The sequence below is a fragment of the Branchiostoma lanceolatum genome, chromosome 8, assembly GCF_035083965.1.
Source record: "Branchiostoma lanceolatum isolate klBraLanc5 chromosome 8, klBraLanc5.hap2, whole genome shotgun sequence".
NCBI lineage: Eukaryota > Metazoa > Chordata > Leptocardii > Amphioxiformes > Branchiostomatidae > Branchiostoma > Branchiostoma lanceolatum.
In genome coordinates this window covers 15,179,999-15,203,825 of record NC_089729.1, presented here as the reverse complement: position 1 = coordinate 15,203,825, position 23,827 = coordinate 15,179,999, and the positions used below count along the sequence as shown (strand labels likewise).

At 39.3% G+C, this 23,827-nt stretch overlaps 2 protein-coding genes across 4 annotated transcripts in view; both read right to left on the bottom strand.

Annotated features, from left to right (window-relative positions):
• LOC136439508 (intermembrane lipid transfer protein VPS13A-like) overlaps positions 1-15,605 on the bottom strand; it is a 29,781-nt gene extending 14,176 nt beyond the window's left edge. The window contains exons 1-18 of one of the 3 annotated variants that reach the window (XM_066434926.1): positions 14,879-15,605; positions 14,321-14,449; positions 13,585-13,786; positions 12,685-12,886; positions 12,154-12,233; positions 11,074-11,198; positions 10,248-10,364; positions 9,618-9,733; positions 8,818-8,928; positions 6,438-6,579; positions 6,056-6,130; positions 5,716-5,793; positions 5,327-5,520; positions 4,117-4,351; positions 3,195-3,371; positions 2,156-2,299; positions 1,488-1,571; positions 503-556 (exon numbers count right to left, since the gene is read on the bottom strand). In XM_066434926.1, the coding sequence (XP_066291023.1) occupies positions 503-556; positions 1,488-1,571; positions 2,156-2,299; positions 3,195-3,371; positions 4,117-4,351; positions 5,327-5,520; positions 5,716-5,793; positions 6,056-6,130; positions 6,438-6,579; positions 8,818-8,928; positions 9,618-9,733; positions 10,248-10,364; positions 11,074-11,198; positions 12,154-12,233; positions 12,685-12,886; positions 13,585-13,786; positions 14,321-14,449; positions 14,879-15,184 (2,571 nt within the window). In that variant the 5' untranslated portion in view covers positions 15,185-15,605. The remainder of the gene's footprint in view (positions 1-502; positions 557-1,487; positions 1,572-2,155; positions 2,300-3,194; positions 3,372-4,116; positions 4,352-5,326; positions 5,521-5,715; positions 5,794-6,055; positions 6,131-6,437; positions 6,580-8,817; positions 8,929-9,617; positions 9,734-10,247; positions 10,365-11,073; positions 11,199-12,153; positions 12,234-12,684; positions 12,887-13,584; positions 13,787-14,320; positions 14,450-14,878) is intronic. The other 2 variants (XM_066434924.1, XM_066434925.1) reach the window with 2 other exon arrangements.
• LOC136440685 (intermembrane lipid transfer protein VPS13A-like) overlaps positions 15,309-23,827 on the bottom strand; it is a 35,356-nt gene continuing 26,837 nt past the window's right edge. Inside the window, exons 36-48 of the mRNA XM_066436785.1 lie at positions 23,545-23,667; positions 22,831-22,882; positions 22,651-22,702; positions 22,330-22,368; positions 21,944-22,066; positions 20,150-20,227; positions 19,019-19,072; positions 18,223-18,428; positions 17,565-17,712; positions 17,081-17,147; positions 16,021-16,702; positions 15,382-15,611; positions 15,309-15,319 (exon numbers count right to left, since the gene is read on the bottom strand). Coding sequence (XP_066292882.1) covers positions 15,309-15,319; positions 15,382-15,611; positions 16,021-16,702; positions 17,081-17,147; positions 17,565-17,712; positions 18,223-18,428; positions 19,019-19,072; positions 20,150-20,227; positions 21,944-22,066; positions 22,330-22,368; positions 22,651-22,702; positions 22,831-22,882; positions 23,545-23,667 — 1,865 coding nt within the window. The remainder of the gene's footprint in view (positions 15,320-15,381; positions 15,612-16,020; positions 16,703-17,080; positions 17,148-17,564; positions 17,713-18,222; positions 18,429-19,018; positions 19,073-20,149; positions 20,228-21,943; positions 22,067-22,329; positions 22,369-22,650; positions 22,703-22,830; positions 22,883-23,544; positions 23,668-23,827) is intronic.

Here is a 23,827-nt window from a genome sequence, read left to right as displayed (position 1 = left end):
AAAAATCCTGGTATTGGCCTTAGCCATCATTATCATCATTTCCGGTGTGTTGCCCTCACTTTCCAGAATGGACATCTACAAAGAATTAATGTCATAAGTCTTTCGATTGTGTATGCCACCCCCGTAAAATGTGGCTTTTATTCGCTTTGATGTCATTGAACCTTGAAATGTGAGCTTTTTTAAAGGAGGTATAAAAAATTACTTTCTTCTAACTAAAGTAAACAAAAACTTGACCGTAAGCCCACTAGTTTATGGTACTAAAGTTAACATTTTTGATTCACTTTGCTGATCTAATGCCACCATATTTAGGAACCTTTTCCCAACCTTCATTTCAAATAAAAATACTAATACAACAGTAAAGAAGAGAAAATAAAACTGGCATTGTTTCCAATCACCTTCCACCTCATATGCAGCAAAGCTCCCGATATTGCCGCATAAACGCACCTTATTCTTGCTAATAATGTTACATGCAGCAGAAAGCTTTCAGCATGACTATTCTTACCGGATGTATTCTCTTTTCTGCCTTCTCTACACAGGCACATGCTAAACTTCCCATCTTTAGATAGGAGGTTGGGTGAAGGCAAGACAAGGGTGGTAAGAAGCAGTTTATTAAGGGTTCAAAGTCCTGCATATTAATGTTATGATACACTATGTGTGTCGCAGCTTGGTATTATGGTGGAGTTAGTTTTTAACAAGGAATCAACCTGACGGTCAGTGCTACACACAAAAGTTCAGTGCTGGATATTCGCACACACACACACATGCATGTACATGCACACACAAACGCACACACACACTCACACAAACATACATGCTTGCACATGGACATACACACATACACACTCAAACACACACACAGGATCAAACTTAGGGAGACAATCAGGGAATGAAACAAGTTACAACCCAGACGCACACAGTGCATCAACCAAGTTAAAACTGAGAGGCACACATTGCATCAACCAAGTTAAATCTTAGAGGCACATAGGGCAGCAAACAAAACTCTGAGGCACACACGACATCAAACAAACTAAAACTCAGAGGAAGACAGAGCATCAAACAAGTGAAAACTGACAGGGTACCAAACACAAGTCTGAATCTCAAGACGTTAATGTGTTAGTTAAAATTCTGTGACGTTCTACCACGTTATGGGTTTCTCTCTTTCTGGCAGAGTTGCAGAGGAGCATTGTCCAGGACTAGGGGGTAAAAGGTGAACAGGTTTTAACAAAGTGAGAGAAATATTTTGATTGCAACGTGCCATGAAGATTTATGCAAAATTTACTGAACTTAGGTTGTTTTATTCATAAATGTCAATCTAAGATGCTTTAGCTTGTAGAAAATGCAAATGTCATTTTAAGGAAATGGGGAGATAGCTAGACTTCACAAAGATTCCTTTGCTTTAACATCATTTTGTGATTGTCAATCTGTTCATTTCTGTTTGCCATAGTTGCTAATAAGTTGAATTTGCTGTATGCAAATCCTCTGCCCACCTTCTTTCTCCTGTGCCTGTGAAAGCTGAAGAGAGCAGGGTCGTTGGTTGTGTTACCCTTATAAACAGTGCTGCTCCCTGCACCCTGTAAACAAGAGAACAATGTGATCAGTATTAGTAGTTGAAATTTTAAAATTTGTACTGTTTGTACATTCGCACGAACTACAGGTATATGTCCAATAGAATTTATCAATCTACATTGTATTTGACTCTTGCACCTCTAAACTAAAATCCAAAGACTTAAAGAAAATCAAAATTACAAAAGACTTTTACAACCTCTGAAATTTGACTGAAAGACCTCTAAACTATGACGCAAGTATTTTTCTATCTCTATGACCTTTATACTTTTCTACATTTGAGCTTTGACCCTTAGACCTTCTGACCCTGACCTACACAGGAAGAGTATTTTGTTTAACTCTGAACTATGACCTATAGACTTTTCTAAATTTGATATATGACTCTTTTAACCCTTTCATCCTTAACTCCATGTGGAGAGGTGTTTTGTTAAACTCTGAGCTATGACCCTGGGACATTTCTACACATGACCCTGTGTCATACACCTTTGACCCTTTTCACCCTTAACTCTACAGGGAAAGCTGTTTAATAAACTCTGAACTATGACCTATAAACTTTTTCGACATATGATCCATGACTTTTGACCCTTCTTACCCTGAACTCCACAGGAAGAGCTGTTTTGTTGACCAGCCAGTAGGGTGCATACAGGAAGACATCCCGACTGCCTCCGACGGTGGTGTGCACTCCGAGGGCCATCTGCTTCTTCTCCCCCTTTAAACTTGTGGTTTCCATGACAACCTGGAGCAGCAATGTCACAAGAATATGGAATTTCAGTAATGCAGCACAAAAGATCAATTTTTGCAAGAATGTAACTCTTTTTTGATCAGATCATTAATCTGAAGTAACAAATTAACAGCTCGAATTGCATCACGTGAGACAAAAAAATTGCGAACATATTTGCAAAGTCTTCAGTATAAAATTCAGTCAGTGAAACATTAGTCTATTTTGTTCACTCATTCATTGACTATACCCTAGGGAGTAGAGTGTCCGCCTTGCATTTGGAAGGTTGAGGGTTTAAAACCCGCCTGGATCATACCAAAGATTTGAAAAATGGTACACACTGCATTCTCTGCATATCACAGAGCACTTATAAGAAAGAGACTCAGTATAGAAGTTGAGCATACATCACTACCAGTGGAGTAGCCACTACTGTAATGACCTGCAAGGCCCATCCAAGAGCTACTTGTGTAGAAATAGAGATGGGTATTGCCCCTGTTTGCCAAAAGATGTGGGATGGATGTTAGATTGACTAGAATTCATCTACTTAAAGAAGCTTTCTACTCCAGAAGATTATTTTCTGATAGGTTATATATTATTTTATAGATTATATTTTTTGGGATACAAATGCATCCTGACTATCATACATTCAAGAAGGCACACAAAATGTTTGAAGACTATCGCGGCTCGGAATACAGAGATTTTGGTATTTTTGTAGAAAACATTGGACTCTGGCATTGTTGTGAAATTCAATAACTTGATCACTATAATGTTCGCCCTGCCTTCAGGCCTCAACTTATGGTAAATTTGACAGAACAAACTGGATTTAAGCATAACAATTTGGTCTCTGATGAATTATGATACCCGCTTCTGGAGTGGAATACCTTAATTTCATTCATTTGTTGCAATTTCTTACCATCTCATATTCATCCATGTCCAGAGAGATGTAGAACTTCCCTGACCAGTCCAGCCCCTGGTATCCCCTCAGGTGGACGTCCACCCTGTGGTTCTTCTCCATGTCCAGACTACAGGAGGGGATACTGACTCCAGCAGACAGGGACACTTCTGGACGGTCCCCTATGGTGTAACTAACCTGTGGTAGATGTTATAGTTAATGAACGACCCCCAAATTCTAACCCCTGATTTGCACTAACACAAATGAATAAAACAGTTCATCTTACACCAGTATAGACTCATCATCATCTTGAGAAATGACCACCAGCATTTAAGAAACAAAATGCTAGATATGCCTCTAACAAAATATCACGGTGGGAACAAAATGTTTTTTCTACATGAATAAGCAAAATACTATCTGCAAGAATAACAAAAACGCACCAAATTTCAAGGAACACTTAATCAAACCAACAAAGTTTACACAAACAACCAATTTACTACAGACAAAGATAACATGCAAAGACCAAAAAAAAACACCAGGAAATTTCTACACTGACAATGCAATACCCAATCAACCATTTATGACATCTCATGCTTCAATTTTACAATTAATACTTGAAACATCAATGAAGGTTAGACATCCAGGTAAGAAATATGCCAAATAGCAGTTACTCATTGACAAGTAACTGGATAGGATTTTGGAAACAGATGTTTCAGGTAGCATCCACTACTTTTCATCAGTGACACTGACCAAGATTTCGAACAGCAGTTTTTTAACCACGCACTATGAATTGATATGTAGATGAAGTGAAGACAACTTTAGACAGTCCAATATGAAAACAACTGTGGAATGATAAAAAGTAGCGGATGCTACTTGAAATGTCTGACCGTTTCCAAAATCATATCCAGTTGCTTGAGTGTTATTTTGAGTAATCAATACTTGCCTCATAAGGAAGATAGTTGTGTAGCACCACTGGTGAATGGAGACACAGGGTACCGTATGGAGCAGTGTTCATGTTAACGTTCCTTTGAACCGATCTTCTCACAGGAGAGGCTTCCCATGTAACGTTGTAGAAAAACATGGCTGCCCCCGCCTCCTCTGGTTGACATGCAACAGTCTGCACACCCTTGTTACTGGCAACATCCTGCCACTTCAGAGACTCCTCTGGACCAACATACCTAACAAGAAATCAAAGATATTATTCCTCGAAATATATAGGATTTTTGTCTATCTTTTTACAAGATATGATACGAGCATTTCCATTTCACAAGTTAGTCCACTCTGAATGTTCACTTCCCGTCAGCCTGACAATTAAATTTGCATGGATGCAGGCCAGATCAACTTTTGCATACTGCCGGTCTCCTGATACAACTTTGGACCCAGGCCAGTGGGAACAATCCTGAACACACACCAAGACAAACAAACAGATAGACCAAGAACAATACCCCCATTGGTAATGACTCAGAGGTAAAAAGTAAGAGGTTTACAGTACTTCGGTAAAGTAAGAGACGAAGCTAAGGAAGTTACATCACCATGAAAGCAGCACTATATTTTCAGCACCATGGAAAGTGTCAATGGTCAGGGTGAATGTGTTGATATACCAGAAAAGAAACTTATACATTAGCAAGTGTCAGTGGGAATAATTTCACATGTTAGACACAATTTTGGGTGTTTGAGACAATGATCTAAGTATAAAATTCAATTCCTTTTTTAAACTAGGTAATTAGGATTTAATCAAGTAACTACTTGTTTTTCATTTTTTGTGCCAAGAAACAGTGGATAAAGCTTGTACTTTGAAAGAAAAGGGATAAAAAATCTCTATAATGTAAAAATTATTCTGCACTATACTCATAGAGTCAGTGTTTTTACTCTTTTCCTTTCTAGCTATAAACTGCCTGGCTGGCATAAGCTAAAATACACCTGTTCATGGTTTCAAATGCACATGAGCAGTTTACTGCAGGTAATATTATGGACAATATGTCAAAGGTGAAGGTCCCTGAGATATGAACAAAACACGTTTGGACATGGTTCAAGCATGGTCTAGGCAAGATCTGTTTGGGGCCTTCACCTTTGACATATAACCCACAATATACCTTGCTGTGCATGCACACTTTAAACTGTGAACTGGCTTATACTATAATACTCTGCCTTACTCTGTTCCTTCAGGCCTGATCTCCAGTGCAGCTTGGTAAGCAGCAAACAGAGGTACAGGACAAGTCTGGCCAGGGCTCACGTGACCAAGCAGGGCTAGTTTGTTGTCGTCAGTCTCATAGCAACCGTCTTCCGCGTCAGGGAGGAGGGAGAGGTCACAGCTCATCACCATGGATACCTGAAGCTGGTTGCTGACCTAAAACAGACATTCAAGAAAAAATAAATCTCACAGAAGCAAAAAATTATGATCTCAAGCAAACTGAACACGACTAAAAGACAAACTGGTCTTACCCTGTTAGTATATTAAATTTCTTAACCTTTACACTGCTAAGGGATTACATTGATGACAAAATTGAGTTGGTTAGATCAGCAGGAGAGGGTTAAACTATACCTGTAGTGGTGACCTGAGGGTTATCCTCCTTCTGCCATGGTTGATCTCCACATCACAAACAACACTGTATGCCTTCTTCTAAAAACACAAAGGTATACAATAGACAGTTAATAGACAGTAAAGGCGTGGTCATTTTGATTATTTTTCTGATTGACTAAAGCATTAAGGATCCACATAGACCAGATTTTATCAGTCCCCCGAGTGGTCTTCTTGGGCAGTACACTCAGACTTTCTGTCCCTGAAAATCCCATTTTAGAATAAAATGACTCAAAGTTAGAGCTAAGACAATACATAATGTACATCACGGGATCTTGTTAATCTATTTGTTTGTCATTCCTACCTTGCTGGGAGTCATCTGGTGTATGAAAGAGCCTGCCCGTCTACAGGAAATCTGCAGGGGGTCAAATCCAGGAACCTACAGCAAACCAGAAACGAAAGGGTCAGGTACATTAAAACTTCAAATTTTTGCAATGTTTTTTTTTGTTGCAAAATAATGACACCACAAAATGTGTCTCCCTTGTATAACTACAGTACTACAGAATTGTTTCAACTACAAAAGCTATATAAAAAACTACTTTTCCCTTGTACCACAAAATAAAACCACCGCAAAAGTAAATCAATATACAGTAAATGCTCACAGAATTTTTTACATTGAACTTTCTCACAATATAATAGACAAAAGGATATAGCTAATTTTAAAGTTGTATAGTCAAAAGCCTAACCTCAAGTTTGATGTGGTCCTTAGTCTTAACTGGCTGGTTCTTCTGAAGACCCACATTGTAGACAAAGGCACCTGACAGAAGGGCCAAGTTTCCAACGTTGGCAAAGGCTGAGGCAAGTTTGCTGCTACTGTGGCTGGGTTTGCTTTAAAAAAAAGGACAGATTGTAAATGTTGGAATTTTTTCGGTGGTTTGATGTTTGTGGTTTTTATGGTGACCAATTCACCACAAACCTAAAATCACAGTGAAAAAGATTATTCTGTCTTGTGCACGCCTAGCCCTTGTTTCAACCACAAACTAAAACCACTTCATTTTCTCCCTACTATGAAATCAAATCCCTGAGAATTTTTAAAAAGGTATTTACAGTACAGTCAAACCTGCCTATAGCGGCCACTCAAGGGACTGGCCAAAATCGACCGCTATGGACAGGTGGCCGCTCTATAGAAACGGTTGATTTTGACCACGAGCAATAAGTGCCACACTGAGAAACAATTTATTCACATGCTATACATGTACAGTGTACAGTCAAACTTGGTCTACCGACCACTTCCACAAGACGATGATGTAAACTTATTTCTTCAAAGAAGTTCTTTGAATGGAGAAAACACATAAACTAAGAATTGATGACTTTAAAACCTTTTTGTAGAGGATAAAAGGCGTCTGTATAATTCATAACAAACTGCTCGCCCATGCTACTACTAGAGAAGTAACCCAAGTAAACAAAGCGTCGGCAACATGTACCGCGCGCAAGAGACTCTCTTTGTCTGTAAATTTCTGGCGTCTTAGCGGTTTTGGAAATTCAAAACCCTCACCAGGGGCAAAATAAAACCATAGGCAACATTTTTATGGGTAACACTGCTATAAAAAAGTAAAATGACAATATTTTTCTGCCGAGATTTGAAAGAAATCTTGCGGCGACCATGCGCCGGGACCGTTTTCGGCAGTGTTTCCAGACCCGGGGGACCGAAAACCGTGTGGCCGCGACCGCGTTGGACAGTGACCGCTATAGACGAATTCTTAATGCTTACGTCAATGGGAAAAATCCAAGGGACCGACAAAGAGTGACCACTATGGGCAGGTGGCCGCTATGCAAAGGTGACCGCTAATACAGGTTTGACTGTATATGTACATGTACATGTAGGTGACTATCTTGTGAAAGTGCACAGCCCGTTTTCCTTTTAGCTACACTAGTTACTAGTAACTACTAAGTTTAACTGCATAAACAAAGACCCTATAAGACTTTTTGCCGGTTATATGTATGATAATTACTTTGACTCTCTTTGTTTAAGTGTTGATGATTTTGTCTTTGACCTCACATACATTTGTAGTATGAAACAGCTAACAAAAGTTGATAGTTACGAATCAAAATGAATGTGCAATAAGTCTTATTGGTAATATTGTATTGTATCTCAAAGTGAAAAACAATGCATCCACAGTATCCACAAAACATAATGTTGGTGTCCATTATCAATTGGTAAATAAATGCAAACATTTGTTTTATATTTATACACATGCTCTTCTCAAATTCCAAACTTTTTTCATACCAAACTTTTCATATGTGGCTTAAAAATACATATTCATTCAATGCCGTTGTTACAAATTTTCTGTACCTTACACCTTAGGTAATTAGAAAGAAAGCAACTACTAAAAGGCTAATAGATAGCATTTATAACCAAAAACCAGCACACAACAGGAAATTGGCCAAGTCTGCTCAAGAAGGTTGATATTAAAAGCTGTGCATCACAGATAATGGTGTGTGCTACCAAGGAGTGTAAGCAATGCATATTAGTCGACAAGGAAGGTAAAGCATGATGCATCTTCAATTGTCTAGTGTACTGTGGCTTCTCTACGGCTACATGTTAGTGGGCAAGACTTGAAGATGAGTTTGCATGGATGAACATCAAGAGGAAGTGAAAGCGTCCAAACCACCACGAGTTTGTTTCCACACAATCCAGGGCTTGTACAACTGGTTTCTTTAAATTCAGACCTGTGCAGAGTAATTCAGATGCTTTTTGTCCATTTTCACAGTTCTGTTCCAATAAGAATAGTGCTAAAAGTAATCAAACATTTGAATTTGATTGCTTTAAAAGTCTTGGCCCCTACACAACTTTAGATGTCAAACTTCAAATTCCTTGAAAAGAATTTAATGACGCAGTTTCCAAAGGCATCTTTGCATGAATTTTTTAATGCGCGAAAAGAAATCTTAATGCTTTTTTTGGGTTTTCTAAAAATTCTTGCTTTTTTTTTATTACTAACCTTCTCCCTGCAGCCTAACTGTGTAACCAATAGGGAATGGGTGCCAAACGGCTACTTTAGAGTGCTAAAGGTTAAAATAGTATTTTCCATGTTGTACAAGTCCTGGCAGACTATGTTCCATGCTTACAGCACATGTGACTGGGGAGGGCCAAATGGCAGCTGCTGTCTATCACCGGGGGTTGCTAGGAAACCTAGGGATTCCATGGTGGGGTCGGGAGGCGTGGCTTGTGGGGGGTCGCTGGTGACAAGGAACGTTATGAAACATGCAATCAGCAAAACAACAACAAAACCAACAGCTAATTTTCAAACAATACTGGGTAATGCAAAATCATAACAAAATATCAAACTGAGGAATAATTGACTTGATTTGCGCAGAACTTACATTGTATTCGGTGATACAGCATTGATTGTATGGTTCAACTTGTATATACATACTGGACTAGTATGACACACTGCACATATCAATCATTGTATCTGTATCTATATAGCCGGTAAAACAGCCCTTCAGTGAAACACAGCAGCAAGATTGTATGTGCAGTTACTCTGTGAAGATAGATATCTTGCAAAAAAATACACATGGTCATTACCACATTGAATAGCATTTTACCTTAGCCTAAAGACATGATGTTCATTTGTATGGTGGCACTTGGCATTGCAACTGCATGTTAAACTTTGTGAAGTTTCTATGGCCTGACCCATTGTATGTTCTACAAAAATTGTACCTCCTAAAATTGTAGTAAACATGTAAAATATGACAAGATGAAAGAGCCCTTCTCATTGTCTCCTTTGTATATTCAGATGATTCTCCTAGTGGGATGCTTAAACATGGAAGTCCTGAGTACATTGCACAATTCACTGGGTTTTTCCCTGCATTTCATTTGCGGAGACCTAAAGGAGGGTCTGTAGGAATGTGTTAAAACCACTTACCGGGCCTTAAAGGGGTTCTTAAAGCAGTCAACAGTGTCCTCCTCCTCTTCTTCTCCTTCTGGTGATTTCCTCTCCTCATGGAGGATGGTGATAGTTTCACTTTTCACCTCTTCTATCTGAAATACCATGATAAAACATTTAGATTTCCTGCTTGCCTGGCTTAGAAATACTTTGTCATTATCTATTGACAACCACTTTTAAAACCTTTTTTCAAAGGGGTTTGGCCATAGCAAGATCGATCAATCTCTTTGCAAATGATTTCAAAACTCAGCAGACGATTATCATAATTCCCGTGAGTCGAATATCATAAATATATGAAGACAACAAAACAAAGTTTCTCTTCACTCATATCTGCATTTTTCATCACTACAGACCGATCCTGACTGTCACAATTAGCAGTTCAACCAATGATAGTGTGCATGGCAATTACCGGTTTGACCAATAAGAGAGTGGCTGCATGTCCATCAAATATTTGCATTTCTATATTAATTTTTCATTTTGCATTTCTGCGTTTTGACAGAGTTGGGTGAGGCTATTGGAGTAATCTATCATTACAACTCCAAGCAGGTGATTTTTTTTTCAAATCTTAAATAATATTTCAACTTATCAAAAGATTTCTAATATCCATACCTGCAGATCTGGATGTACATGAACAGTTAAGTGGAAACCAAGCTTGTTCTCTATTTCCACGGATGGGAACTCTGGTTTTCCCGTCTTAAAGGGCTTAGACGGCCCAGCTGAGAAAGCCTGAAAGAGAAAAATAAAATTGAACACGTAGAGAGACATTTTTTTCTCTAGATAACACAAACACGATTTTAATATGGATCTAATTCTCTAAGAACACCAAAGCAGACTAAGTGCACAAGTGCAAGAAAACAATTTTCTAGTATACAAGAGGTACATACAAAAATGCATTGTTGCTGATAGCAATTATGATCAATTCTAAAATTGTAATGCAGATAGACATATAAAGAGCTCATATTGAAGATTGTTTCAAACCAATCTCAGAACAATCTTCAGATTCTTCAAAACAATCTTCAGATTTTTCAAGCCAATCTCAGAACAATCTAAAGATTCTTTTAAACAATCTTCAGATTTTTCAAGCCAATCTCAGAACAATCTAAAGATTCTTTTAAACAATCTGAAGATTCGTTGAAACAATCTGAAGATTCTTTGAAATCATCTGAAGATTTCCTGTAAAAGTCTGAAGATTCTCTGGAAAAGTCTGAAGATTTTTCAATTTTCAACGACGAAAATTAATCTGGAGGGTGTTTATTGTAAAGCAGATAGACATATAAAGAGCTCATATCAAGTGTTGGCTTCAGGCGACAGTCATGTAATAAATTGTTCCCCCACAATTATGCTACCTTATACCAAAAGCAAGGTGCAAATTTACCACAGGCAAATACCATATAGCTCTCGCACAAATGTAAATTAGGTCTCACACTAGAGTTACCTCTGCAATGTCCTTGATGGCACCAATAGCTTCAGGAGTAAGTGTGATCTGCAGGAGGTCAGCAGAGTCCAGTACGAGGTATGTCGCCATCTTTTCTTCTTCCTCATCTCGTGTGGGGGCATCAACTGTAGGGGGAGGGGGGTGTCATAACAGTTGGGTTCACATGTTGATGAAGGTTGCCCTTGCCAAACTGTTATCTAATGTAGCATTAATGCCTGCACTATGCGCTCCTTAGCGGAGCACGTTGGGCATTAATGCTGGATTCCCTTTGCTCCCTTTGGAACAGAGCATTAATGACAACATACACCCCTGTCCATTAATTATCATTTATCACCCAGTCTTCTTGGACTGAAGGGGAAGTGGAAATCCTTTCCCCTGGCTGGTGCCAGTGGGGGTGGTCACATCAAATTAATCCTCTGAGCCTAACTACAGTCCACCCTTGTCAAAAACCCCAGTTGTTGCAGGGTGCTAATGTATAGGTCAAGCATGACTGAAGGCTTTGGCAGAAAGCACTAATGCTGGAATGATGCCAACTAATTGGTTCAAACCTTGGTCCAAGGCATGGCTGCTAGGACATTGAGGGACTGGTATTTGGATAGCCATAATTACCATGAAATTACCATGGCAGTGTGCACTAACCAAGCATTAGTGCTGCATATGTATTTCTGGCATTAATGCTACATTAGACAACAGTTTGGCAAGGGTTAAGACATCCAGATACGCAAGGTGACAGTTACTCAAGAAACTGGATAGATTTAGGTAATAGTCAGATGTTTCAGGTAGTATTTACGTAACCTCTCATCAGTAACTGAAACAACTGTTTGATTTAATTTTGATTTTGTTAGAATTGCAACTGTTACAGTGCAATACATGTGGGATACAGGTAGCTATTGCTAGTGTCATGACCCACACACATAATTATACCCGTTTTTACACTTGGGTGGAGTGAGGATAGTTGTGAGAAGTTTCCCAAGGGTAAAAGATCAGTGGTGTCAGTGGGAGTCGAACCCAGGACCGCTGGGTTCTGGGCCGAAAACCCTGCCTTTGACTGTCTACTAGCATTGCAGCGATCTCACTTACCTTCATCAATGGATTTACTCGTGACTGACTCATTGTCTGCCTCCTCCCCAGAGTCGGAGTCAGAAACTGGTGGGGCGAATCTGAAAAAACATGAGCAAGAAGACAATGAGTCATACTTGCAACAAGCTTCTCTTAGAGGGTCATGATTGCTTAAAATAAGTTCAAGAAGCCACATACATAGTCATATACAAATGTAACAGAAGTATTACAGGAATCTAATGATTGTTTAATATAAAAACTATTATAGTAATTTATACAGAATTTGACAGACACAATCAGAATATGAATGACTTGATAAAATCCTTCAAAACGTAGTAACACGGACTACATGTAGAAACTAAAAAGGAATAGCCATTGTGGTTCAGAGCTCATCATTTGATCATTCCATGAAATTCCATAGTCTACAGCTTCTTCTAGCTTAGAAACTGAATTAGCAAAAAGAAAAGTAATACAGGTATCATAATATATTGATTTGCATTATGAACAGTATTAAATATAAGATGTCAACTCTATAAACACTCAAAAACCTACTTTGGTATAAGTGCCTTCCCATCATCATCTTCACCCTCGGACTCAGAGCTGCTGGAGAAGAGCAGTGCATTTTCTATCGTATCCCAGAATCCCTCCTCTTCATCGTCATCCCCTCCGTCTGCATCAGACTTGTGGGCGGGGCCAGTCTCCATGGAAACGTGTTTGACAGGTTTAGCCACTCCCCTTCCACTATCAACCTGATCTGTGGAGTGATATGGTGATTCATTTAACAACATGAACCAATCATAAAAGGGAAACATATGATGAGACAACAGAGGTTAATGAAGATCTGACGATTTCCAAGGAAAAAATCACAAAAATCACCAATACGTTGGAACAGATTAGACTGTTCCATGTAAACTCTCTACTTTTGTAGGGAGGTATATAAAAATAGAATACAACACAGGGTATTCCGTATCACCCAAGGTTCCAGCCCAACCGAGGGTGATGCGGAATACACCGTGTTGTATTTTATTCATGTCATACCCACCCGAGAAAATACACATTTCAATGCGGAATACACCAGAAGTTGAGGGAGTATTAATTTGTGTTCTCGAACACAAAACTGTAACAACATTGATTCCAACCTCCGAATCGAGTATTAGAATTTTCTACGGCGGCGCAACTGGCACATTCGAAATGTATTCAAAATATTCTATGGAAGCCCGTGTGATACATTTTACTCCCGAACCCTATGTGAACGGATAGTTATCTCATGGTCCGGAACACCCGTATCAGGCCCAGGCATGACATAATAGAAGTTACATGATTTTTCAAAGTTAGAGTTGCTTAAAATAGGAATCCTGCAGCCCAAAGGGAAGGACTTTGGAACAATGTACTCAATCTGTGCCTGCACCACTACTTACATCATATACATTTTGGCATAGTCTAGTGCCTTACCTCTGTTAAAACTTCTCTGTCGTCTTGCCAGCAGACTAGCACGGTCTCCAAAGCTGTCAGTGTCATCGGGACTCGTCTCGGACTCATCACTGTCGTCTCGGTACATGGCCGTCCTCACGACCGTGTCTACGGGCTTCATGTTGCCGAAGTCTTCACAGTCGTACATTGTAGGGCACAGATGCCTACTCGGGGCATTCACCATCTGGGTAACAGACAAAGATGGCATCTACATGTACCTGAATCCTAGAACCAAATATTAGACTTCAACCTACTCATTAGTAATCACAATAATGGAATGTCACATCTTTACCATTGGCAATACAATGTTGCTGGCTATTGCCGTGGCTCGCGTAAAATATGATCTTAAGAAAAACAGCTTATTTTGCACTTATCCATCGTGAATTACTCAGATTGTAATCTAATCAATCCGGGGAGTGTTCTAATATTTACAGGCGTGCGTGATGACATACTAGTAGACGGTTTGTGAGCAGAATCCCTCCAATGATGAAACCAACTGTTTATGTGGTTCAAATTTGTCAGTATAAACCTCTTCCAAATGAAACTTCAACATTCTCAGGTGCCAGCTTATTTATCATGAGAAGAAATGCAGTAGCAATTTTCAGGTTAGTCCCAATGTTCTATTAGGTTTGTAGGTCCAGTGAGTGTGAAAGAGCAAGACTGGACTTTGCTGTAGATGAAAACTATTAAACAATTATATGACAAAGATTTCACCGACCTTGAAACAGATATCCCATGGTCTGTACGTTCCATTTTTCTCCATGATGGGCTCAATGAGGGGTTCCCACACACCTAGCTTCTCATTGTGGAATGTTGCCTCAAGGTGGACATCTGCCTTCATCCGCATCTGTAGGAGGAAAATTTGGTTTGAGCAACAATAAGGATACTTAATCATTTGAAAGTCATTAAGGCTCCACGCATATAGAATTGTCGCGTGATACTAAATGGCAACTGTACCAGGCAACTGACATAAACCACAAAAAGGTAAGTTGGTAATCTCAATCATTTATCGTTAAGATTAAACAATGGTGACCCCTTATAATGATTGTTAATTGTAATTCATGGTTATAAACACAACTTAGGACAATCATGATCATAACTGCAGTTCTTCTAAGCTAGGTAGATTGTTACGTTTATGAAGGTTAGACGTCAAGGTACACAAGATATGAAGCCAATTCAAACTCTACAACTGGATAAAATTCTGAGATTTACATTGTACTTCTGGAATTTTCTTCAGCATCACTAGTAAAAATCTAAAACCTATTTCTTCACCAACCTGTGAAGACCAGTCACTCATGATAGCTTCGACCCCACTCTTCACGCACAGTGATGGCATGTACGTTTCACCGACCTCCAACTCCAACACAAACAGGATATTGTCCATATCGATCACAAACGTTTGGGGAGGTGTCTTGTTCTTCACTGTAGCACCACCATGTCCAGTTTCCGTCTTCCTCTTCCTCCTGAACTTGCTCGGCAAAACGGCTTTGGGGCTCCAGAGATCAGTCAGCGGTTCCTTTTTCATTGGCTCGTCTGCGTCCGCCAGGACCTGACCGGAGTTCCAGGAGCGTAGCACCGCCATGACAATGTGGAGTACCGTCGGAGAGATGTGAACGTTGATGTCCCCAAATTCTGCCGACAGCGTCTCTTTGTTGTCTGGAGGGGAGACCGTCCGTTCGAACTTGATGTTACACGGCCTCAGGACGCTACAGCTTCCCTCAGGAAGAATAAGAGAGGAGTACAAAGAGGAGAAGACCTCGAGTTGGTTCACTGCCGCACTGAAGCTGTCCAGAAGAGAGTTCTTCTCGTAGTTGAAGTCGATCTCAGTTCTTAGTACAAGGATCCGGCTTTCCTTGCTGGACGGGTAGGCAAAAAGCACAATCTCTGGTTTGGAGAGCCGTCCAACTGCCTTGAACGTTCTCCCTGGCTGTGCAGTCTGGGTTGTGGGGGTGGGAGGGGGAGAGGCTACAGACGGAGATGATTCAGTCCTACCTTCTGTTGGGTTGCTTCTGTAGAACAAAACAAGGTAGTTTGCAACAAATTCAGAGTATTTTAAATTCAGTAAACACAATATGGAACTGTAAATGGGATTTAGGACACAACAACCTTGCTATTTGCCTATTATATAGTAATTCTACAAATCTTAGTAGCACTGAATAACCAAGTTAGCTATTTTCTTCTAGAAAGATAACTTAAAGATTGCTCTATATTTGCAACACAATGGAGACATAAAGGGTAAAATAAGAAGTTTAGATTTCTATCATAATAATAATGACAATCATAATTACAAAACAGTTTACAAAAAGGCAACAGATGACTGAAACAGATTTTATGATATGTTGATAACAAAACTCAAACTGAAACAAAGGAAGGCCTTTCTGTCTCAGTTTCATAAATGTGAGATTAAACGATGCCTACCCTTCTCCGCTGTCACCTTCTTGACTGGCGTTACTGACTGCAAAGAACTCTGCCACAGCAAGCAGGTAAGGGATGCACAGATTGATCCGGAGTCCCTCCAGTGTAAGATCAATGTCCTGACTATCTTTATCCTGTTTGTACGTCATTTTGACCAGCGGTTTGTGCAACTTCAGAGCCGACGCGGCGTCCACGACATCTAACGTCGTCAGCACGACTGGCGGTATGTTCCCATTCTCCTTGTCTGCTGCACTGTCATTTTCCCACTGCATTTGCTCGATGGAATCATTGGAAGCACCCTGCTTGTTGTAATGATAGATCATCTTTTTGACAGCAAGAGGAGACTTTGGTCTGATGTCATCCAGCATCACCATCTGAAGGAAGAAGCATGCTTCTATTGTGTTGTCGTCTCTAGTCTCAACATCTGCTGAAATCCCGTGGAGTTGAAAATGGGAGAAGCCGTCTTGGTCTAGAGAGTAGAATATGGACTCTGCGTTGTTGGTCTTGTACAGGATGAGATCCATGCCATCCATGTCAAACTTCAGGGTCAGCTTGGTCCTGATGATGGGACTTTGGGCTGTCTCAGGTTGAACTTCTTGGGTGCCTGACTGCTGTGGATTATCATTGTCACTTTCAAGGTCCTGTTCCTCCTGCTGCTGTTCCGGGGTGTCCACTTCTACAATGCCTGTGAAGAATGTACAATACCTATCAGCAAAATGTAAACATTGGGAACATCTAGTTTAAGAGGTTAAAAAAAACAATCTAGAAAGCAGTATGGCTTGTCATGTATCTTATGGCAGAATGTGGGGAATTTAAAACAAAAATAGATATAATTTGGACTGGGTGGTCCAGTCAATTTTTGCAAGAAAAATGTTAATTCAATTTTTATCTCAAAATGTTTTAAGGGACTTTTTGAAGCCTGCAGATGTTTTTACATTGGTTACACTTGACAAATTTTCAATAACAATAATGTGATACTATAACTTATAATATAAGTGATACACAATTAATTTCAATAATGCAAATTATCATAACAAAATTGTGAAAAGAATCTTGCAGCTACCTTCACTCTCTTCCTCTCCTGACAGGATAGCAAAGATAGTTTTTAGATCAGGCTGTCCGAGGTGTATCTGTGGTAAAAAGGGCAAGGCTATTAATTTCTACTAATCTTTCAAGGAAACCCATGAAGAGCCTTTAGTAGCAAATAAAACAGCTTGCCATATCTTGAAGAAATGACATATACATGTCTATATTGATAAATTTACATGCTATTTCTGCACTTAACAACACGCTTTTGATCAGTACTCTTGTCCTTCTCGAGTTTATTTGACCCAAAGCCTATGTCACTTGACCTGAGCAATGTCAGCAACAGGTCAAAGGTGCCCAGCAGAGAATCTTGAGAAGGACCACAGGTCTTGTCGAAAGCTTGCTGGTAAAGGGCTTCACTTTGTGTATGGAAATAGCGTGTGAATTTATCAACATGACGTTGATTACCATCACAGATGAACATTCGTATGAAATAATATAAAGAGACATCAGTGCCATACCTTGAAGTTCTCCAGTTTTCCTGAAATACTGATCTGAGGCAGACTAGAGTTCCCCACTCGTAGTAGTCTGCAGACCTCCACATGGAGGCCAACTGGCTCCAGAAGCAGTCGCTGTGCACTCAGAGTCTGCTGGTCTCCAAATTTGGCCCTGAAAAATATACAAGAGAATGTCAATGAAGATTAAGACATCCCCGCAATGATATACTCAATACAAAAGCTACTCATTGACAAGCAAATGGATAAGTTTTGTAAATGGTGACGTTTCAGACAGCATCTGCTGTCTTTGACATGGACACTGACAAAAGACAGCAGACAGTTAAAAATATGCTAGTTTTCTCATCAACACACTTAGGTTGCAAAAAAAATAGCTCCACTGTAATCCATCCATATCGTCTTTGATACAAAAACAGGTTTATAGAACTGATGTACGTTTTCCTCAATTTACTCAAACAAGCCAACCTTTAGATCACTGAAGTAGCCATTTGGCTAGCAATTCTCTTTTGATTATTGGATAAGGCAGCAGGGAGAAGGTTAAGAATCTTCTTGACTCCCTGAAACAAGATTGCCTGATCATAGGGCTGTAATACAAGGAAAAGACTGGCTTACATCCAATAAACATAACAATTGTGTTTTCAGCACCAGGGTCAGGGCCACCTACCTTGACACCTGCATGGAACTCAGGTTGACAACGATCTTGTCCACAGGCACTCTCTCTTCCTGGACAAAGCTGTTCCTGATACTGAGGTCACCCAGTCGGGCCAATAAGGCGTCTGGAGAGGTGGATGTTTCTGGTAAGATGACCACTGGTGCCTGGATATCGATATGGAGACCTACGCGGTGACCCCTATCCTCCACATCTTTGACCTTTGGGGAAAAATTGTATACACATGTAGGTTTGAAAATGAAATAACACTGCTTGCATTATCATTAAGGTCTTCAACTTGACCATGTTCATGTTTAGTGGGAAAGGCTCTGACTAGAATTTTATTCCTCAAAACGAAATTTTGAATCATTTTGGTTTCCTTTTCTGGAGTCTTGTTACAATCAATTCTAATTAAGGAAAAAAAATATGTTCAGTTGTAACATTGGAAACACTCATGCAATAATTGTAAATCATTGCATTATTGGAGGTGTAATTTGTGACAATTTGCAGCACAAAATATTGCAAAGGGAGTCTGTTGAGGAGTTTGGGGCAATCGGTATCAATGATACATGTACAATGACCAATGGCCAGATACCCTTTGATACGTATTTGCATTAATCGCATCCCCTATCCTTTTTTCAAGCGTTGAAAATTGGCTTAAAAAATGTATTGGTTACTAGTAATTTAAAGCTGTTTAATCAAGCAATTCAGATGAAGAGTAATCATAGTGATGAAAAAAAGGTTCAGTTTTAGAACCGATCACCAAGCAGCCATCACCCAAAAATCTGTGAAAGTGTTTTGTTTGTCTTACGGTGTCGTCGACGGAGGATGTGACTACCCCCAAGGTCGTGCCCATCTCCTCGGCCTGAGGTCGCCACAAGGTCGTACAAAATGTACACACAGATATCACAGAAGGCATGAATGGGAGGCAAGCATGAAACACTATCAGCATGACGTATGATAGATACTGGCTTAAACATCTGCAACAAAGTCTTTCCAGGCCCGGTACGCAAAATCCTACCACACTCTTCCACATCACATCAGATCATCTGTTCCATCCTCCTTCACACTACTCATCAAAGACAGACTAAAAACGGACTCAAACATTCTGAACTGGTAGAAAATTGAAATTGATGTAAATATGTATATACTATGTAATGTTATGTGTATGTGTACCAATGTAATGTATATGTTATCATGTATATGACTCCAGGAAGAGTAGTGAAGTGCTCCTGTGTAATTCACTAATGGATGTCGTTTTTACAATAAACAATAAACAATAAACAATAAAGATCATAGCCTGCAATTATCCTTGCTCATATCTTAAAGGGACAGGAAATAAAACAAACTTTGAGCCCAAAATGTTTGTTTTTTTAGATTTCAGGACAATTATGCATGCATTATTCTTTCCGCATACAGGGACCTCAGTATAAGGAACTCTGTGCATAGATCTCCTCATTGCCGGGCAGATGATTGAGCTTGCAACAAAAAAGGCAGTACAATCCACAATACCCCCCCTCTACTTTACCCCTGATGAGGCCATATGGGGGGTAACCCATGATTATGATGATGATTTGTTGGCCTGGAAATGGGCCACACACAAAAAAATGTGGCCCTACATGGGGAAATGTGCTTCTATGAAATATGAGAGCAGAAAAAAATGGAACAGAATACTACCAGAAATGGAAAAACTGCACTTAGTCTAACACTTTCCACCCTTTGTCTGTTTCTGAGTCTTAGAAATTTTCAACGAAACTAGCAAGATTGGTTACTGTATTTAAGTGTTGTTAATGGGAAGCAAACAACATACTTCTTTCTCTACCTAGTATGTTATAACTTTTATTTTAGAGCACTGTTGACATAGACTTTGCCAAAGAACACTGGAGTACAGAAGTCAAGAATTTCTCTAACACAAATGAAGTGCAATAAAAAAAACTCCTACCTGCTGCTGCAAGAGTATCTGTGCTGTGTCAACAGCCTGGGTGGCAACAGCTGGTGCACTGAAGGGACTGAAGAAATCCTGAGGAAAAAATCAGACAAAAATGTATCTGGTAAACGATTTGAGTCTCTGTCAACAGAAACTTCATTAGATACTATACTGTAGAATTCTGCCGGTAGACATCTCAATTAGAAACTATTTTTTTCTGTGCATGTGCAGAAATTAAAAAGATAATCAGAACTTGTCAACTTTGATTCATGATTTACTGTATAAGATTTTTAGATTTTATAAGAAACTAAAAATTCAAAAATGGAAGACCACCCTAACACCTTCCTAGCATCCTGATCATGACCTCTATCAACAGAGATTCCAACCGCAATTTCTGTCAACGGAATTGGCAATTCTGCCAGATTGTAATGTCTACCATAATGATTACATAATTTGTGCCTGTAACGTTGGGTAACATAAATTCGTGGGGTACTTAAATTCGGGATTTTTCGAAAACGGGGTATTTAGGGATATGTGCTAGATGCAACATCAGTAATACCACTAGAAATGCAAACTTGACAGACTAACACATTCAGAACACTGTCTGAAAAGCTTCGATAACCATGCATTAGAAGTTGGCTACGTCAAAAACTCTCCGTCCCTTATTGACAGAGTCTGGGGGCTTCGTGGGAGACTCACACTGCACGGTTGTTCGCTGGTTTATAAGACAAATGTCACATCTCCTGCCTGCTAAACACAATTATTTATAAGACAACTTATTACAATCTCTTTTGCTAACTTGCAACTGGATTCTAAGTGTGATCAATCATCAAAACTCCTCTTTGTTGCTACAACCTACGGCACGTGTATTTTCCCGCCGCCATATTGTTACCCAGAATCATGTCGTCAGGCAGACGACAAAAGGTTTGTGAGGAACACTTTTTTGTCTAAATGTTGCGTGTGATAGTGGACTGAAGATGATATTTTCCTCAAAGTTTGCTCCTAACACAACAAGGAACACATGGACATAGTAGTATAACCATTGCTACGGCATCCAGCTAACTTGCCATGAATAATGTACACGTTGCCATGACGGTGGGGATCGACTTTGAGTGACGTTCAACCCACTCAATAAACGGGATGTTAGCAAAGGCCTGATGTGTGCGGTGCGGCCGTTTTTTCGTGTATTTTTTTTTACTTGGACACGTCTATATCCATAGCACTCTCCTCAAGCCAAGGATGGAACGAATAGCTGCTGTATAAAATGTGATTAGCGGTAAGATATTCAAGACGAATCTTCTCTCCCGAATTAATGTGCCCCCCTGTCCGACAACACTGTCATTGTGCGTGCGGCGGACGGTAGTTTCAAGTTGAAATATTATGGTGTCAGCACGACTAGAGACAAAATCTACCATGTATATGATTAGTGCAAAGATAGTACATGATACTGACAGAATAATAGAAAAAAAGGATGGTTTATTGTTCTGCTAGATTGATTTCAGTCAACCATTATCGGAAAAATCCCGAATTTATGTTACCCAACGTTACTTGTACATGTACGAATACTTGTATCATTCTGCTACATGTATCAGTTGACTGATATCACTGCCCTTAAATGTAACGCATATCTTTTCAGCATGCTGTATGGCTTAATTTGGGTTATTGTACGTCAACTGGCAAAACACACCTCTGCTCTACATATTAACTGCCTGTACATTTTTATTAGTGTTGTTAATGAAAGTGATGTTGAGATCTATGAAGCTAATCTGAAATTGGACAAAAATTAGCTCTGCTGTTTGTTTCACTTACCGTGATGTTGCTGACAAACTTGGGCAAATAGACCAGCTGCAGCCTCCCTAGCCTGAGTTTACAGTGATAGTCCAGGACCCCTAGAGAAGGGGTAGCCTCAGCAGCCTGGTTGTAGGCTACAAACTGTGAAGGGATGATTTGAAAGTAAAATCATTAGTTGACTAGAAATGTGGTCTTAGGCCATTTAAAGCACCAATCCTGAAAATGCCTTTTACATGTTGAGATTTGGAATGCAGCTAAATAGTACATGTAAATGACTAAAAACTACATTTAAAAGTACAAGAAAATAGCTTATTTGTTAGTTGTGATGGAACATTTCAATAGAACATATAATCATTATACACATTCAAATTATTAAATGAAGTTTGGGTAAAAAGGAGACCAACCTTTATGCTAAATACATCTTCATCTTCAATGCATAAGATCTGTGAATGATCAGAAATATTGTGAACTTAGTAGGCCTAAGTGTGGAATAAAACATTATGAATGATTTGAAACAGTACTCATCATATAGGGCCACACAGATTTCATAAACACTTTCAATATTAGTACAAAACTTCCCATAATCTGCAACAGAAAGTAGTATCTAAGATGCAATAAATATTGTCACTCACAAATTGACCTTCTCCCTACAGTATAACTCAATAATCAAATATAGATTTGGTGCCAAATAGTACCTTAGCCGACTGAAGGTTAATAGCACTTACCCTGGGATACAAAGTGCTCTGAGCACTGTCCTGCACTAAAAGGTCCTCCAGTCTAGGAAATATGAAAAAAAATGTAATCTTTGTTTTTTTATATCATATCAATGAAAACAGAAAATCAGTCAAAATGATGATCATCATGACTTCTGCTTTTAATTAGTGAAAGTTTCAACATATACTCACCTGGCCCGGACTATAGTTTTTGTCCTCATCTGAATGATGTTGGACTCCAGTCCTGAAAAAGTGAACATTTTTTGTAATATACAATGTACAGAATATAAGGACTTTATTTACCAAATTTGTCTAGGCAACCCAGATCTAACAGTCTAGGCAACCCAGATCTTACAGTCAAGATAACCTACATCTAACCATCCAATGGTAGCTTAGCTAACAGTCTAGCTGACCCAGATCTAAGTCTACATATGTAGATAACCCACATCTAACAGTCTAGAGATAACCCAGATCTAACAGTCTAGATAACCCAGATCTAGAAGTCTAGATAACCCAGATCTAGCAGTCTAGCTGACCCAGATCTACATGTAACAGTCTAGATAATCCGAATCTAACAGTCTAGATAACCCAGATGTAACAGTCTAGAAAATCCAGATCTAATAGTCTAGATAACCCAGATCTAACAGTCTAGATAATCCAGATCTAACAGTCTAGATAACCCAGATCTAACAGTCTAGATAATCCAGATCTAACAGTCTAGATAACCCAGATCTAACAGTCTAGATAACCCAGATCTAACAGTCTAGATAATCCAGATGTATCAGTCTAGATAACCCAGATCTAACAGTCTAGCTGACCCAGATCTAACAAGCTAGCTAACCTAGATTTATCAATCTAGCTAACCTAGATCTAATAATCTTGTTAACCCAGATCTAACAGCGGTACCTTTGATGTTGATCTGTGCTAGTGTGTGGTAGTTATCACACAGCAGGATGCCCAGGTTGCCCAGTCTAGCAGCTACATTCATCCTCACTACATTTGCAGGCAGCAATACAGTTGATGAATCCTCTGGAAGAGATAGATATTGAAAGAGAAAAGATTATAGCACTTGAATTTTGAAAAACTGATAGGATGCACTGGTACATTTTGATCAATTCAATACATCATGTAGCATCAATCAAAAAGTTAACCCATTTCATACATTCAAGTACCTTGTAATGATCATATA